Consider the following 12,973-nt stretch of genomic DNA (forward strand, 5'->3'; position numbering starts at 1 on the left):
CGGTTGCAGTTTGTCCCTGGCCCTGGTTGGTCGTGCGGGTGGCAGCCACTCGATGTGTCCCTTCACGTCGATGTTTCTCTCTCTCTCTCCCTCTCCCTTCCTCTCTCTCCCTCCCACTCTATCTGTACAAAAAATGGAAAAATATCCTCGGGTGAGGATTAAAAAAAAACAAAAAACCTATTCTAGTCCAACTGTTGTGGACTAAAAAAACGTATTTTATTTATTTATTTATTTTTAAATTATTATTATTTTTACTGCTCCAGTCAACAAAAGAGAAACTTTATTGAGGTCCCAGAGTCACAGGGCTCAGGCAGAAGGCTGCCCTGTGGGCCCGAGGAGGTGATGGAGTCTTATTTAACCTACTTCTTGGGGCGAAGGTTGTTGGTGTGGCCACACTTCTTGCGGCAGTTGACAGCACAGGGGTGCAGGTGGGCATAACACTTGAGGCAGATCATCTTGTCGCAGTTGTACTTCTGGGCGAGCTGGCAGAGGGAGGGTTCAATGATGCCATCCCTCAGACGAAGCACTAAGTGCAGGGTGGACTCTTTCTGAATATTGTAGTCTGAGAGAGTACAGCCATCCTCTAGCTGTTTGCCCGCAAAAATCAGACACTGTTGGTCAGGTGGGATGCCCTCCTTGTCTTGGATTTTAGCCTTGACATTCTCAATGGTGTCACTGGGCTCAGCCTCAAGGGTGATGGTCTTGCCAGTCAGGGTCTTCACAAAGATCTGCATCTCTGCGTCTGTTGGGGAGGCTGTTCCGCCACCTCGTTGAAAAAGTGAAAAAATATTTTTAAAAAACCAAAAACTTATTCTAGCATTCCTGAGGTAAATAAAAAAGGGACCTTAGACCTTCTGGAGGTCAGTGGTTCCTAATTAGATGTAGCCAAATGCGTTTATTTTCAGATGAGGAAACATGGGCACTGAGAGGTAAAGTGGGGGTTATCTACGCTTTCAAATATGGTCCTTATTTTTTTTTGTGTGTGTATATTTTTTCCCTGTTAAGATCACAAAGAGCCACCACATAGAGTCTTATGTAGCATTTTCTCTATAATATTCCACCCAGGGGGGCACTCAATAAATGCTACTGATGACTAGATTGATTTAATAGACTTTTATACTGGACCTAGAACAAGAAGTTGCAGGCTAAATAGGAAGATGGCCCTGGCTGGTGTGGTTTAATTGGTTTAGCTTTATCCCATGTACAGAGTGGTTACTGGTTTTGATTCCTGGTTAGGGCACGTGCCCAGGTTGCACTATGGATCCCCAGTAGAAGGTGTTCAGGAGGCAGCAGATCGGATGGATGTTTCTCTCTCTCTCCCCCTTTTCCTTTCTCTTTCTCTCTAAAATCAGTAAAACCACATTTAAAAATAAATAAACAGGAAGGGAAGACTATGGTTATACCAAATAAAGGACTTCCAGATATCTAGAGGGGTAAACCATTAAACAAATGAAAAAAGAAATGGCTTGAGGAAACCCCTCCCAAGATGAGCTTGAGAAAGAGGAGGATAAACCTTCTAAGTAGGCCACAGGATCCAGGAAAGAACACAATGACTTTTGGCCAGACAGATTAGCTTTGCTTCTTCTTATGATTATCATATTCCCTCTTCCTTCTATCCCAGATTTTCCAGAACTTGACAATTCCAAACCAGTGAGTTGTTCCAGAAAAGAGCAGACTATGTATCTCCATCCTCAGCTTTTCCAAAGTTCTGTCCCGTATCGTATCCATGCCCAAATCTGCACCCTTCCCAGCAAAAGAGGAATATGTGGGATGTAAGAATTAGGCTCCTGCTCTGGAAAGGAAGTAGGCAGAAGAGGATAAGGCTCAGGAATGAACTGGGGACACAATTCTCATGCTCTTCTTTTCAACCACCCTGGCTAAGATAGAGGAGATGGGGAGAGGAGGATTAGTGTTGAGGGGTGGAGGGCAAGCTGTCACCAATGAGGCAACAGGTCCCCAGGTTCCCAGACTCCTGAAGCTCCCTGAAGCTGCTTATTTTCTTGTCAGATCTTTGTCCCATGGCTGCTGTGAGTGAGCATACTGGACACCATATGCTTCTTCTCTAGGAATTTGGAAGCAGCTAGAAAGTTTTCTGAGGGTAGCACCAATGACAGGGAGCATCCCGGACTTCCTCCATCCTGGTTGATTTCCAGGATTTTGGAGACAGGAGTCAGGCCTAAGAGCCATCTAGAAATGAAATGAGTGGTGGGTGTTGTCTGACAGGGCACATGCAGCCTTAGATGTCTCTGTCTGTCCCCTCACCTTCTGTTAACTAAGGTCTCCCTGCTGTCCTACTCTTTTTTTTATTTTTGCTTTGATTTTTTTTTTCTTTATTGATTTTAGAAAGAGAGAGGGAGAGAGAGAAACATCGATGAGAGAGAACACTGATTGACTGCCTGCCTTCTACATGCCCCCTACTGGGGATCGGGCCCACAACCTGGGCATGTGCCCTGAAGGGGAATCGAACCAGCGACCTCTTGGTGCATGGGTTGATGCTTAACCACTGAGCCACACCGGGTGGGCTGTCCTACTCTTGTATTCTTGGATTTCTAAGATTTCCTTAGCCAGCAAGAAAGGCCCAGGGCCCAAGGAGACTTTAGAGGGGTAAGGGACTAGGTGAAGAAAGAGAAAGAGCATGTGTGTGATCATTCATGTGTTTGTTGAATGTATTTATGTGATTTTGTATGTCTTCTTCTAAGACCTGGTTCCTGTGGTTCATGAGTGTTGCCATGAATGCCCATGGGTGTGTGACTGTGGCATGTGGTGTGTGCCTTTGTGTGTCAGGGTAGGGGCTCCCTGTGGAGGGCATGTGTTGGGAGGGGGTGATTATCAGAGCCTGGCTCCCTCTCTTCCTCCCCCAACCCTGCTCCCATCTGGCCTTGATCAGCCAGTCCCTGGGGAGGGAGTCGCGGTTTCGGATATAGGAAAATGTTCCAGGAAGCGGCCACTGTGCTGGGCCCTGCTCCTGCTCCCCCAGCGGAAACTGTTCCAGGAGGGAGGAGGGAAGGGAGTGTGGAGATAGGATTAAGAGAGCAGGGGGTGGCTCTTGGCTCTTCTCTTCACCGGATAAAGCAGGATAAGTAGATGGGAAGTTCAGGTCAGCCAGGAACCTAGATGCTGCTACCTAAATCATTTAATGCACGAAAATTAAGAGCCAGCAAGAGGTTTCCTTTTCTTATCTAGTTCTCTCTCAATTGAAGTTTAAGGATTGGGGTCTAGGTGGTCCATAAGGGTCCCTTTTCTAGCCCTGCTAGTGAGTACCCAAGCTGAGGAGCAGGACACCTGGGTCTTGTCTGAAAGTGGAGTGGCTTGGTGGTGGGCGGTGGGCATAGGATTCAGCCTCCTCTTCTCCTCACTGAGGGGGCTTTGAAGCTTGGATCCAGGACTGGGAGGGCTGCCTAATTGGGATAATGGAGGTTAATGGGGCGCCTGGAGGGGGTGGCCACGCTCTTAGATCAAAGAAGCCAGCTCTTCCCAACCATCACAGCTGGAGGTCACAGCTGGAGGGGGAGGGGCAGAGGCTTTGGGCCAGCCAGCAGGGGGTGCTCTGGCCCCTGAATACCTGTCTTCCTGAGTCTGACCCCTTCTTTGCTTGGAACTACTTTTGCCTACAGAGTGCTTGTGGGGAGCGGGGTTGGGATAGGGAGATAAGAGAATGCGGGGAGCCCTGAGATTCAGACTCCTCTTCTTGTGGGGAGGGAGATGAGGAAGAGAAAGAGAGGCTGGCGGCCTGCTGTCCATGGGAGGCTAGCGCCTCTGGTCCTGCAGGGTCAAGAGGAGGACGCCTAGGATCCGGGTCTGGAGAAAACCAGGGCTGGGGAGGCAGAACTCCTACCGTACGTTCAGGCCGTCGAGAAGGGGCTGGGCGGGGCAGCTGGGGATGCTGGTTGAGCGGAGGGGAAAGGGGCTCATGGAACTCCCCCGCCGCCGCCTACTCCCCCCTTCTCCGGGTTGGCGCTCCCTCTCGGGCTCTAATCGGCGCGGCGGCCGCAGCGGGCAGAGTCAGCGCCGCCAGTCTCTGGGACGCGACTCCCAGCAATTGTGGTCGGGACCGCAGATATGCAGCTGCCTCCTGCCCGGGCGCCCGGCCCGGCCGGCCCCGCCCGCGCCCCGCCCCTCCGCCTCCTGGCCGCGCAGGGACACTGAGGCACGGAAGGGAGGCGACGTCACTCTCCGCCCGGAGCCCAGACTAGTCTTCGAGAGACGGCTCGGGAGGCCCTTGGCCTCTCCCCGCATCTTCAGACCTCCCAATCTGTGGGTCTGGGGGAACCGATCTCTGCCACAGCTAAAGCTGGGGCTGAGACCCCACCCCCACCCCAATTCTGGGGTCTTAACCGCTCGCCTTACTTTAAACATCCACGCTGAAAAAGTCAAGCAGTGCTTTGAGATCCGGAGGGGCCGTCCGACTGAGGGTGTGTGTTGGGGGGAGGAGGTGGTAGTAGTGGTGGCTGAATCCAGGAGACTCTCAATAACCTGGACAGTGTTAAAAGGAAGGATGGGGAAGGGTGGCCTAGGCAGACTCTGAACTTACAGGGAGTCCCTTCCTGGGAGAGGAGAAGAAGTGGAAGGGGAGAAAGAGAGGCAGGATGATAGGGAAGGGAAATAGTTACGGAGGGAGTAGAGCAGTGTGTGTGTGTGTGTGTGTGTGTGTGTGTGTGTGTGTGTTGAGGGGCAGGGGTTCTCTGGGAGGTTGGAGACCAGGTCCTCAGACACAGCATGGCACCTTCACTCTGTTGACCAGATCCAGATGTCAAGGGCCATTCTCAGAACTGAATAACCTCTAAAATGCCCGCATGTCCCGTGTGCATGTGCACACACAAACACATGTCAAGAGAAGTCATTGACTGCTCTCTGACCCTCACTTCTCATATCCAATCAGGCCCCAAGTCCTATCTATTCCACCTCCTAAATATCACCTTCCATTGACTTTTCATGCCCTCTGCTGCTACAGGCCACATCTTCTCACCTCTTGCCTAGACTGCTGCAACAAACTGGTCTCCTTGCCTCTAATTTTGGCCTCCTCCAAATTTTGACAATACTAATAGGCACCACTGATGGAATAACTACTAAGTGCCAGACACTGTGGTAAGAGTTCCACATGTATTATTCCTAATCCTTGTAACAGCCCTGGGAAGTTGCTGTATTATGTTTCCCCATTCTAGAAAAGAGGAATCTGAAGCATCAAAGGTTAAATAACCCAAGGTTGCACCATAGTAAATGGCTGACTTACCCAGAACTGCTGGCTCTAAGCCCCAATTCCATTCTCCTCTCTGTAGCCAGGGTCATCTTTCTAAAATACAAATATTCCCATATGTTGCCCTTAGAATCAAGTTCAGATCCCTTGCACAATTGATTAGAACTTCCCCATCAGATTCTGCTCTATGCTCCAGTCACACTCAACTTTCAGCACCTCAAAAGTGCCCTTACCTCTGGGTCTTTGCATATAGGGGAAGGCAGGACTTAATAATACTTTTCCTCTCTTTACCTGACTAACTCCTATTCATCCTTTGGTTTCTTTACTTAGTCATCCCTTCTTCCGGGAAGCTTTCCTTGATTCCCCCAACACCAGCTTAGATTCACTCTTGTCTCCAATAATATCCAGTACTTACTCTCTCAAGATACATCCTTTATGTTAGTTGCTGGTTTGTTGAGGCAAAGGGCTGGGTCTGTCTTGTTCATGGTTGCATGCCTAGCCCTGTGTGCATGGCACAAAAAAGGTTCAAGCTGAGCATTTGTTGAATAAAAGAATGTTACTCAAATCCAGCCCCAAGAAGCATCTGAGCAGATCAGAGAAAATGGGCGTGGGGTGGTGGTAGCTAAGAATTTTTTTTTTTTTAATTCCTCATCTGAGGATATTTTTCTTTTTATCAGATAGAGTGGGAGGGAGGGAGAGAGAGAGAGAAACATCCATGTGATAGAGACACACTGACTGGTTGCCACACATGGGACCCCAACCAGGGCCAGGACAAACTGCAATTGAGGTGCGTGCCCTTAGCAGAAACCGAACCCGGGACTCTCTGGTCTGCGGGCGACGCTTTAACCAATGTGCCAAACCGGCCAGGGCAAGGTAGCTAAGATTTTGAAGGACCATTGCCTTTGGTTGTTCAGCTCATTGCTAAGGATAGAAGATGTGATCAAGACCCCATAACCCCAAGTTTTCTTCTTTGTTTAAGGATGTTAAGGTATTTCATGTTTCAGATTCCATGGTACCTTTTTTACAAAGAGGCACTTCCTTGAGATGACCAGAGTCTTTTTTTTTTTTGTCTTTTAATCCTCACCTGAGGATATCTTTCTATTTATCTTCAAATAGAGTAGGTGGGAGTGAGAGGGAGGGAGAGAAACATCCACGGGAGAGGGACACATCTACTGGTTGCCTCCTGCATGACCCCAACCAGGGCCCGGGACAAATTGCAGTCAAGGTACGTGCCCTTGTCCTGAATCTAACCCTAGACCCATTGGTCCGCAGGCCGACTCTCTAACTGCCAAACCGGCCAGGGCTATTTTTATACAGTTAAAAAAAAATGTTTTTATTGATTTTTTAGAGAGAGATAGAAACATCAATGTGCACGCCCCCTACTGGGACTGAGCCCAAAACCTGGGCATGTGCCCTGACCAGGAATCAAACTGGGACCTCTCAGTCCATGATCCAACACTCAATCCACTAAACCACACCGGATTTATTTTTAATCCTCACCTAGGGATATGTTTTCACTAATTTAAGAGAGAGAGAGGAAAGGAGAGGGAGAGAGAGAGAAAAATATTGATGTGAGAGAGAAATATCAATCGGTTGCCTCCCCCTGGCCAGTTTGGCTCAGCGGTTAGAGCGTTGGCCTGTGGTCCAGAGAGACCCGAGTTCGGTTCCCGCTAAGGGCACATACCTCGGTTGTAGTTTGTCCCCGGTTGTAGTTTGTCCCCGGCCCTGGTTGGGTCATGTGGGTGGCAACCACTCGATGTGTCCCTTTCATGTTGATGTTTCTCTCTCTCTCTCCCTCCCACTCTATCTGAACAAAATATCGAAAAATGTCCTCGGGTGAAGACTTAAAAAAAAACAAAAAAACGGTTGCCTCTTGTACATACCCAACCAGGGATCGAACTCACAATTTGGGTATGTTCCCTGACCAGGAATTGAACCCATGACCCATCAGTGCACAGGATGACACTCAAACCAACTGAGCCACACCAGCCAGGGCAAGATGACCAGAGTCTTTTTTTTTAATCCTCACCCGAGGACATTTTTCCATTTTTTGTACAGATAGAGTGGGAGGGAGGGAGAGGGAGAGAGAGAGAGAGAGAGAAACATCGACGTGAAAGGGACACATCGAGTGGCTGCCACCCGCATGACCAACCAGGGCCGGGGACAAACTGCAACCGAGGCACGCGCCCTTAGTGGGAACCGAACCCGGGTCTCTCCGGACCGCAAGCTGACGCTCTAACCACTGAGCCAAACTGGCCAGGGCCAGAGTCTTAATTAATTGCTGATCCATGTGAAACACCTACCCAGGGCAGGTTCCCTCTTTCCACAATCAGTCTTCCCCTTTCCTCCATTTTCCTCTTTGTCTCCTGCTGTTCTTGCTCCTTCTTCCCCCTCCCATAGCACTTCTCTTTCTAATTCTGATATGCCTCCTCTGGAATTGCTACATTGTCTCAGGGCTCAAATGTCATCTAAGGAAACTGAGGCTCAGAGCAAAGGGGAACCAGGGCTAGCACCAGGATTCCTGTCCTGTAGCCCTGGTCCTGGAAGAGGGAACAGGGAAACCTAGCAGAGAGGGAGAAAGTTGAATTATGCATGTATGTGGAAATATGTATAGTGTGTGGTAAGGTTGCTGCCCTCTTAAAAGCTACTTTCTTTGCCTGGCTGGTGTGGCTCAGTTGATTGAGCTTCACCCCATCCCAGTCAGGGTACATGCCTGGGTTGTGGGCTTGGTCCCCAGTGGGGGACTTGCAGGAGGCAGCCGATCCATGTATCTTTCTCACGTCAGATGTTTCTATCTCCCTCTCCCTTCCTCTCTCTCTAAAATAAAATTAAAAAATAAAAATCAATAAAAGATTTTAAAATCATATATTTTGCAATTGCTCTTTTTTTTTTTTTAATTTTTTTTTTTTAATTCTCACTTGAGGACATTTTTCGATATTTTGTTCAGATAGAGTAGGAGGGAGAGAGAGAGAGAGAGAGAGAGAGAAACATCGACCTAAAAGAGACACATCGAGTGGCTGCCACCCGCATGACCCAACCAGGGCCGAGGACAAACTGCAACCGAGGTACTTGCCCTTAGCGGGAATTGAACCCAGGTCTCTCTGGACTGCAGGCCAATGCTCAAACCACTGAGCCAAACCGGCCAGGGCTGTAATTGCTCTTTTTAAAACAAAACAAAACAGCTTCCCTTCCTCCCTGTGTCCTCAGCTTTGCCTCCCAAAATTGGATCTTCTTCTTCAAGCTCCCTGTGCCTAGGTTCAGAATGCTAGGTCAAGGCATTGGGTATTGTCCATATCCCCAAACCATGAGTGGATCTTCTGCCACCCGAGGAGTGAGTTTCCTTGGTCCCCAATCCATGGCTTTTGGAGGACCCTACAGGTTAGCTGCTGTCCCTCAGTTTCTTTCATTCTTTTTTTTTTTTTTTTCCTTTATTGATTTTAGAGAGACAGGAATGGAGAGGGAGAGGGAGAAAGAAAGAGAGAGAGAAACATTGATGAGAGAGAACATCAATTGGCTGCCTCCTGCATGCCCCGCACAGGATCAGGCCCACAATGTGGGCATGTGTCCTGACCAGGAATCGAACCAGCAATCCCTTGGTGCATAGGTGCTCAGCCACTGAGCCGCTGAGCCGCTGAGCCACAACAGCTGGACAAGTGTTTCTTATCTGTATTCCCACCATCTCTGTTTTCCCTTAGGTCTCTCTCTTCCTTTGTCTTTCGGTTTCCCTGTCTCTGGGTGTGCCTTCTTTCCTGTCCCCTCTGTGTTCTCTGTCACCAATGTCTCTACTGAAGACAAGGGCTGGGCCTGGGTGCATGGGGGGGTGGGGGTAGTGGCCAGAATAGGGGCCTGGGACATGAGCGCAACTTTCCAAGTCTCTCTTCCAGGCCCCTGTGGTTGGGGAGCTCCACAGAGGGAGAGATGAGTCAGCGGGGCCGCAGAGCAGGGGGGGCGTTAGGAGGGGATGCCGGGGTTCCCCAGGGCCAGGGAGTTTGCTGGGGCCTTCTGGGTCTCTGAACTCTGGTGGATATGGGGGTGGGGGTAAAAGCAGTGAGTCCCCTGAAGGGTACGCTGAAGGGTTCCTACATTAGTAGGAGTTGCAGGACGCAGTTGCAGGACTGGCAGTGCCTCCACATCACCCTTATCCACAGATTCTTGTAGGAAGGGAGGTGTCTAAATCCCCTCTAGGAGAACTCAGGGATCGCTAGATGTAATGATAGACCCATGTGCATGTATGGGACATTTGTCATATTGTAACTGTTGTCTAATGAGAGTCTGTGCGAGTCCCTCTGTGTGTTTGTGTTGGGGGGGGGGGTTATTCTAGAGGGCTGTGAATCTCTCTGCATGTAAGTACTCTGGTGTGTGAATCCTTCCTTCCTTCCTTCCTTCCTTCCTTCCTTCCTTCCTTCCTTCCTTCCTTCCTTCCTTCCTTCCTTCCTCACCCGAGGACATTTTTTGTTCAGGTAGAGTGGGAGGGAGAGAGAAGAAGATAGAGAGAGAGAGAAACATCGATGTGAAAGGGACACATCGAGTGGCTGCCACCTGCACGACCAACCAGGGCCGGGGACAAACTGCAACCAAGGTACGTGCCCTTAGCGGGAACTGAACCCGGGTCTCTCGGGACCGCAGGCTGATGCTCTAACCGCTGAGCCAAACCGGCCAGGGCTGGTGTGTGAATTCTTGTGATGGGGGTTAGGTAAGTGTCTTGGTATAAGTATCATCTGTAATATATATATATCAGTGTGTGTCACTGTGAGCACCTGCAGAGCATATATATGTTCATCATTCAGTGTGTGTGCAAGTGTGTATCTGGAGGCGTGTCACTCATTCTGTCTATATTAGAATATGTGTTAATCTTTATTTCAGGGCATCTGTTCACTGTTCACTGGGGATTCACTCTCGGGGAGCCAAACCTTCTATAATAACAACAAAGGAAGGACTAGGAGTCCTTTTGGATTAGGGTTCTCAGAGGAGCCAGCCTACGAGGTGGGCAGAGGGCAGTGTGGAAAGAGGCAGTTTCCTTGAGAAGTAGAGGGCTAGAAGTCTCCCACTCTCCGGTTTTAACCCTCTCTCCATCCCCACTGGTAATTCCAAAAAGATTTATATAGAACTGAGGCAGGTTCCAGATTCAACCTCCTCTAACCTAGAAATCCCACCCTGATTATTCTAAGGGAGGGAGGGAAGGGAGTGGTCCCTGTGGTTCAGCTCAGTCCTGGGGTTGAAAGATCAGAGACACCGGCCCACCCCTTCCTTCAGGGGCGTCCATCTCTGGGAGCTCAGCGTCTGGGTGGCCATGGGCGGAGGCTGAGGGGCCCCCAGGGTGGTGGTGGGGGGGTGGATAGAAACCAGATGCCTAGGGGGTTTATACTGGAAGGACCAGAGCCGCAGCCTCTACCCGCCCCTGCCACATGGCGCCTCTGCCTGGGCTGCCCCACCCCCTGGGAGGCAGGGCTGAGGGAGGCCTGCGTGGGTGGAGGCAGGTCCTTGGTCAGGGCTCCCAGTTGTTGCCCCCAGCCCTTGGGGGCACCGGGAGGGGGTTGAGAATCTGGACCCAGCAATACCTGGGCCTCAGCTGGGCTGCGGGGCTATCTTTTAAAAGGGTGTGGAAGTTGAAACCCAGGATCCTGAGGGAGGCAGCTGGGGGCTTCAGGCAGCCCCTTTGCCTGGGCTTTGGCACAAACCTTTAGAAGGGGACTGTGTCCAGGGACTGTTCTATCGTCAACACAGTAGGGGCCCTGGTTCACATCTTCCTGAGGACCCTGCTCCTTCTTTCCATTTCCTCCCCTGGCTCTGCTGCCCTTCCCATTCCCAAAAAGGAAGTGGAGAATGTTGACCCTCCGGGCCCCCCATCCCCTCTCCCCAACCCTGCACCTCCTTTCTTCTTTTTCTTATTCCTCTTTTTGTCCTTCAGCCTCTTCCTTTTCTCCCCAATCAAGTTTGACCCCCACCTGCCATTTCTTCTCTGGAGTCTAGACTTTTCTCCTCTGCCTCAGTTGCCTTCCTGACCTAACTGGCCTTGGGCTTTTCTGCTGCTGGTGCAGTAATTTCTACAAAGCTTCCCCATCCTCTTCCCAACTTCTGAGTGTGTGTGTAGGGAGCACAGAAATCCATCTGGCACCTCAGACTCAGACACCCCCCACCAGGGGGAGACTTCGAGGTCATGGGACACCCCACCACGGGCACTTCCTCTTGGGCAGACTGGGTGGGGTGGCCCGTGTAATCATCCGACACAATTATGTGCTATTTATACCCCATCCCCGCCCCCCCACCTGCCTGGCTGCTTTAACCCTCTGCCTGACCAGGCCTCTGGCTATCTCCATTGTCCTGTTTTGCTTGAAGCCATTGTCTCCTTATCTTTGTTCCTCTGGGCCAATTTATTTTCCTTTTTAAAATTTTCTGCTCTCTTTTTTTTAAAACCACATACCTGGTCTTCTGTTTTCTTCTTTTCTCTCTCCCCATTATATCCCATAGCATCTCTTCTAATTCTCTTGGATTGTTTAATTTGCTCTGTGTGTCTCTCAGTCTTTCTGGTCTTTTGCTTCTTCTTTTGAGGACATTTTTCCATTGATTTTATTTTTTTAGATAGAGTAGGACGGAAGGGGGGCGGGCATCATAGTGATAGAGACACATCCATTGGTTGCCTCCCAGGATGGGGATCAAACCTGCAACCCAGGTAGGAGTCCTTGACTGGGAAGTGAACCTGAGACTCTTTGGTCCACCTGCTGAAGCTCTAACCGCTGGGCCAAACCTGCCAGGGCTCTTTTTTTTGCCTGCCAGCCACCCTGGTTCCCTAAACCTCTCTCCAAAAGTTGGGCCCACAGTGTTCCTTGGGGGAAATCAAATCATTGGGCTGGAAACCCAGAACTCCTGTGTCTTGCCCTGAACTTTGACCCTTCCTGCTGGTCAAACTTCATTAATCCTCCCTGGACTTCCATGGCTCCTCTCTTTCCCCACCTTTTCCTTGGAGAGCTAGGAGAGCAAAAGGAGCAAGAAAATGAGCAATCAGAAGAGAAAGTAAGCAGGCTGTGTTGGGGAGTTGGGGACAGGGCTCCATTCCTCTGATGGGCAGGGCTGGGAGTGGGGAGAGGGGTGTGTTGGAGAATAACTTGTAAAACAACCCCAGCTGGCTGGGCCCCTCCACGGGAGAGATGCTGGCTCTACCACTGGGCTACCCAGTCCTCTTTCTCCCACAAACAAACTTACCTCAGGACCCAGGTTTCAGTTAATAGACTTTTTGGTTTCCTTCTCTTAACCTGGTTGGCCTTCCTTCTCTTCCCCATTTTGGTAAGAAGTTCTGTCTACACTCTAACTTCAGTTCTTCCAGCTGCAGAGGCAATTGATGGATGGCAATGAGAAAGAAACCAGGAGCTCCCTCCCAGGAAAGCATGATCACTTATGAAAACTATCCATCAAAGGATGATTTGATGTGTGGCCAAGAGGGGCCTGGAGAGAGTGACAGGCAAGGAATAATGGAGACTAACCCATATCTTTTGGGGGACTGAATCCAAAGGGGCTAGGCTTGAGCATGAATGAGTTGACTCAATAACCTTCTACTCTTAGGTTCATTCCTGCCTGCCTTAAATCTTCCCAGAATCAGAAGATCCAGATTCTGTCCCATAAAGTGAGGTAGGCCTAGGTGCCACTTCCTAGGAGGCATTGGGAGGAAGACTGGGGAACCCCTAAGCCTGTGTCTAGTCTCCCCCCAATTTCTATCCCTTTCTCCAGGCCTTGCTCTGGAACCTATCTCTCGGTGACCCTAAAAGCCTGAGCAGCAGAAGGTTT

General features: G+C 50.1%; 1 protein-coding gene across 2 annotated transcripts; it reads right to left on the minus strand.

The window, feature by feature from the left end:
* Positions 1-359: 359 nt before the first annotated feature.
* LOC118623571 (ubiquitin-like) lies at positions 360-762 on the minus strand. 2 transcript variants are annotated; one of them, XM_036251292.1, is made up of 2 exons: positions 632-762; positions 360-544 (listed from the first exon to the last, which is right to left on the minus strand). In XM_036251292.1, exons 1-2 carry the CDS (start codon positions 732-734, stop codon positions 360-362), a joined length of 288 nt encoding a protein of 95 aa, XP_036107185.1. In that variant the 5' UTR covers positions 735-762. The 2 variants fall into 2 exon arrangements, with proteins under 2 accessions (XP_036107185.1, XP_036107184.1); XM_036251291.1 differs by having other exon boundaries at positions 360-762.
* Between the last annotated feature and the right edge of the window lie 12,211 nt (positions 763-12,973).

Source organism: Molossus molossus, unplaced genomic scaffold (genome assembly GCF_014108415.1).
Source record: "Molossus molossus isolate mMolMol1 unplaced genomic scaffold, mMolMol1.p scaffold_m16_p_10, whole genome shotgun sequence".
Taxonomy (NCBI): domain Eukaryota; kingdom Metazoa; phylum Chordata; class Mammalia; order Chiroptera; family Molossidae; genus Molossus; species Molossus molossus.